The 4769-nt window shown below is 40.4% G+C and overlaps 1 protein-coding gene across 1 annotated transcript; it reads left to right on the forward strand.

Annotated features, from left to right (window-relative positions):
* Positions 1 to 170: 170 nt before the first annotated feature.
* hmgb2a (high mobility group box 2a) lies at positions 171 to 2618 on the forward strand. Its single transcript, XM_088914640.1, has 5 exons — positions 171 to 278; positions 1025 to 1189; positions 1454 to 1602; positions 1824 to 1998; positions 2112 to 2618. Exons 2-5 carry the CDS (start codon positions 1040 to 1042, stop codon positions 2280 to 2282), a joined length of 645 nt encoding a protein of 214 aa, XP_088770766.1. The 5' UTR covers positions 171 to 278; positions 1025 to 1039; the 3' UTR covers positions 2283 to 2618.
* The last annotated feature ends 2151 nt before the right edge of the window (positions 2619 to 4769 follow it).

The following is a 4769-nucleotide window of genomic DNA, read 5'->3' on the forward strand; positions in this document are numbered from 1 at the left end:
CTAATGGGGGGGGGGGGAGGTGGCACACAAACTTGATGTTACGGAACGGGAGAGGGGGTGGGGAGGGGTGTATCGTCGGAAGCCGTTCTGAGCGCCGCAGCCCGCCCCTCCCTCCTCACCAGAGAGGGTTTGAAACTGCGCTACCGACCAATAGCGTGGAACGGGGGGCGGAGCTCGGGCAGAGTTGATCAAGTTTGTGTGGCTGGTGCGCTCCTGAAAAAACACTGCGTACAAGTAGAAAGTGCACAGTCTACAAGCAAGTTGTGTTGGTGACTGAGGTAAGTTATAGTGGCTTATTTCCCTCCCCCACTCAGGGGGAAAAAAATAAAAATAGGTTGCATGCGGTATTTACTTTGCTCTTTTTGCGCCGTTATGCTATTTTTGTTGTTTTTCTTAACGGTACTTGGGGGGAAAAACCGTCGAGGTCTTCGAACAGTTTCGAATTAATTTGCGCTTATTAGTGTTTTAATGGTGTGTTTTGAGCATTTGGTTTTTTCTAAAGTAAAACCTTTACGAAGCGGTGCTCGGAAATCCCTCTTTTTGGATATTTTAAGGGGCCTAAGCTTTTTCTAAGGGGAGGGGGTTGGCGTATGTCGTTGGCATGTAACGTCGTTACAGATTGTTCACGGCTGCGACTGCGTATTCTGGATTTCGTTTAGAAAGTATTTTACAAATCCTTGGATTTTTTTTTTTAATGCTGTAGTTGTTTTTTGGGGATGTGTGTGGTGGCTTTCTTCCTTAAAATGTTTGTTGGAGAAGTATGCGTGTATGTGGTGGTGGTGGTGGTTGGGGGGGGCGGTGTAAGTTTTTAGGCGGGAAACAAAATGGAGGGACGCTTATTGTTCTGGCGGTGCGGTTACAAAGCAGGAACTAGCCTGGATTAGTCAGATTAGTGTCGGGGCGTCTCGTTGCTCTCCCTACACAGGCAGGAACTGATTTATGCGCGTCCGTGCCTTTTCAACTCGGAGCTCCGGCCTGATTTTGACTTCTTTTTTTTTTTTTTTTTGGACCGGCCCCGTTCCAGATAAATCCTACCATCATGGGCAAAGGAGATCCCAATAAGCCGAGGGGGAAGATGTCCTCCTACGCGTACTTCGTGCAGACGTGCAGGGAAGAGCACAAGAAGAAGCACCCGGACACGTCGGTGAACTTCTCCGAGTTCTCCAAGAAGTGTTCGGAAAGATGGAAGGTGAGCTCAGCTGCTCTTTTGTTCGTCCCGGCTTTGCGCCTCCTCTCAGCCCCTGGGTAGTTTGTGCGCCCGGTTCAGCTCGAAGCACTTCCTTCCCGTTTCTGCTGCCCTGAGCTGCAGAGATACAGATTGTCTTCGGATCTGCGGGGGGGGGGCTTCGTCTTGACGAGTGGTCCCCCCCCCAGTATTTACTTGAGTGGCCTGTACTTTTATTTTTTGAGGGTGTGTGTTTATATATATATATACCTCTTATTTTCGTTTTAGACCATGTCTGCAAAGGAGAAATCAAAGTTTGAAGACCTGGCGAAGACTGACAAGGTCCGTTACGAGCGTGAGATGAAAACCTACATCCCACCTAAAGGTGAAAAGGGTGGCAAGAAGAAGAAGGACCCAAATGCTCCTAAACGCCCACCGTAAGTCCCTTTTTAGGTGTTTAAAAGAGCTCTGTAATATTAAATGGTTAAGATTTAGAGGGTATAATGGCATATTAAGAATGTCCATCTCCTATTTACACTCCTGTTACATTACATCTCCTATTTAGAATGCCTTCTGACTTAAGAGATTGTTGGACCTCAAGAGCTGCCTAGAATTAATAGGCCTTGATTCTAAGTCTTTCATCTCTTGATTTTTGCAGGTCGGCGTTCTTCCTTTTCTGCTCTGAGCATCGTCCAAAAATCAAGAGCGAGAATCCTGGTATTTCCATTGGTGACATTGCAAAGAAACTGGGGGACATGTGGTCCAAGCAGTCGTCCAAAGACAAGGTTCCCTTTGAACAGAAGGCAGCAAAACTGAAGGAGAAGTATGAAAAGGTAAGGTTGTTTTTTTAAGTATACGAAACCCCCCCCTGACATTACGGTATTGAGACCTTCACCATTAAAAATGGGTCGGGAAGCCTGCTAACTTTTCCTCTTGAAACATCCAGGATGTTGCTGCATACCGTGCCAAGGGCAAAGGAGATGCTGGCAAGAAAGGACCGGGTAGGCCAGCGGCCACCAAAAAGAAAGCTGAGCCCGAGGAGGATGACGACGAAGAAGAGGAGGACGAGGAGGAGGAAGAAGACGACGATGACGAAGATGATGACGATGATGAGTAATGTCTGTTCAACCTGGAGATTTAAGCTGGAATTTACAAAACAAGAATGTGAACTTGAATGCAGCTTAACATTAGTATTGGGTTTTCTTAAAACATGTACAGAAATGTGTATAGCTGTATTACATATTAGGGTCATGTGCTGTTTTGTAATGAAAGTAGTAGCTGATCCTTGAAGCACTGCTTTTTTGTTTTGGATAGGGTGTGATTCTGGTATGTTTCCACTGCCATTTTATAAACAATTTTATGTAGTAAATGCAGTATAATGTTTTTTACATGGGACTTAAAACTTTGTTCTAACTGTAGATTGCAATTTTTTATAATAAAATTTTGTATATTACAACTGTTTTTTGAATCATTTATAAATTACATGTGCATTTGGGTAACTTCACCCATCAGTGAGACCAAGATCCTGAAGACATTTTAAAATGTATTGCCTTGTTTTGAAAGTAGAGTTTGGACAATGGGTTTTATAGTTAACATGAATCTGAAATGAAGAACCATATCATTTTGCAAAACCAGATGTCTTTTGCCTCTTCGTATATCCAGACTTTATTAGTGGTCAGAAGACTACCACAGTTTAATTACTAAAACATAGCCTCAAGTCATTTCAGCTTGTTCGCTTATATGTTGCTTTTTGCAATGTGGGTCTGTATTGCAGTTCTGAGCGACTTGCACACTGTGCTGGGATATTGGTTGTCCACATTTGTTCCTGTTGCTTTCAACAAGTGAACTGTTCTAGGTGATGAGCTGGACTGTAATCTTTGGTGAATTCTGCACTGTATTATGTATTCTAAAGAAATTCTAAGTTCATGTGGCTTTCAAGGTCTTTCTAAGCCTGCATTGTGTTTTTAATTTCAGGCTTCTAAATCTGAAGTATTTGATAGAATAAAAGACTGAAATGGTTTGTTTGTGCTGTAGTTAAATCTTTTAAATTAAGTTAATTGAGCCAGGCTGCTTTTGAAGTTTGAAGTCCGTGCAGAACGTGTAGGGGCAAAGTGAAAGTAGTTTTACAAGTGACAGGAGTATGCATTATAGTTATATTTGAAGTGGGTTTAGAAGAAGGGTATTGGATTCCAATGGCCAGATCTAGTTTCTATGTGATAAAATTTAAAATCTCAAATCTATTTGATTGGAATTCCATTGTGAAGGAGCTGCTTTTGTTGCAATTCATTACTAATCACTAAAATTGTAAAGAGTGGTGGAACAAGAGCTGCATTTGAAGCAGAATGGAGCTCTTTCTGAAAGCAAATGTAGTTTTGTCTGTTCTAAGCTTCCCACTTTCTCAATGTTTTGTAACTTCAACTGATGTTCTTTTTTATCTTGTTTACAGCAGCACTGTCGTTCTGCTGGTTTAGCAGATATATTTAAAATCCCTGATGAAGATTAAAAATTTAAAAGGTGATCTGTTAATGAAAATGTATAGTTTAACTTGGAGATTAACTGAAGATGTGGAAGGAAATTTTCCAACCTAGTCAAAAGGGTCACACGTTCCTGATTATTGGGTGTTAATTTCATAAACCAAGTGTAACTCTTTTCCTAATGCTTTCAATAGCTTTAAACTAGATGTGGAACATAAGACCAGAGTCCTCGTTTGCCCCACTGCAATTTGCAAAAAACAAACATGCCTCTTGATGGTGGTTTTGTTTGCCCAAAGTACTGTACCATCCATCATCAAATTTTGGTCGTGGAATTTGTAATCGGAGAATCCACATTCTGTTACACCGAGCGAAGTCAGTTATTCAAATTGACCTTCCTTATTTTTTAATGGGTTGTTTGTAATGGGTTGTAGAACATTTTGGCTTTTATGCATTCTTTTATCAATCGTTTAAAATATTTAGGTTAGTGTCACTTGGCCCTTAGTTTTCATGTATTACAGGTACTTAGTTTGTGTATTATCAGAGTTTAAGAGACAAAATGTAAAGTTTGTAAAATGCAAGATGGATTGAGTAGGATTGAGATACAACAGAAGAGATCAAAGGCTTTGTATCCCTGATCAGTAGTTTAATGTCCCAAAATGCTATTCTGTGTGAATTATACTGCCCCTATTTTTTCCTTTTGGAAGGGGCAATTTTCTTATTTTCTGTAATGAGACTGCCAGTTTTAATGACCAATGACTCCCTATAGTGTTTTAAAGGAGTTTTGTTGCAGTTCAAAAGTGATTAAGACTTTTTCTATATTTCAATAGTTTTTATTCATGGTTAGCATTTTAGAAATCAAGTTAAGCCCAATGATGAAGACATGTAGACAGCATCAGAATTAATTACTGTAATAAAACATGCCTTTTATAAAAAGTAGATATGCCAACATCAATTTTACATCAAATGTACATTAGGCTTCACCTATGCAACTACTCTTTCAGGTGTAATCCTTGTAACAGTGAAAGATACCTTTTAATGCTTCTCTAAGTTTACTATGACTTGGCTTTTCCCCTATTACTGCTTTATGGTTTTGGCATGACATTTCAAAAGGTAATAAACAGACAACACAC

The sequence above is a fragment of the Atractosteus spatula genome, chromosome 1, assembly GCF_055471065.1.
Source record: "Atractosteus spatula isolate fAtrSpa1 chromosome 1, fAtrSpa1.hap1, whole genome shotgun sequence".
In the NCBI taxonomy this organism is placed as follows: Eukaryota; Metazoa; Chordata; class Actinopteri; order Semionotiformes; family Lepisosteidae; genus Atractosteus; species Atractosteus spatula.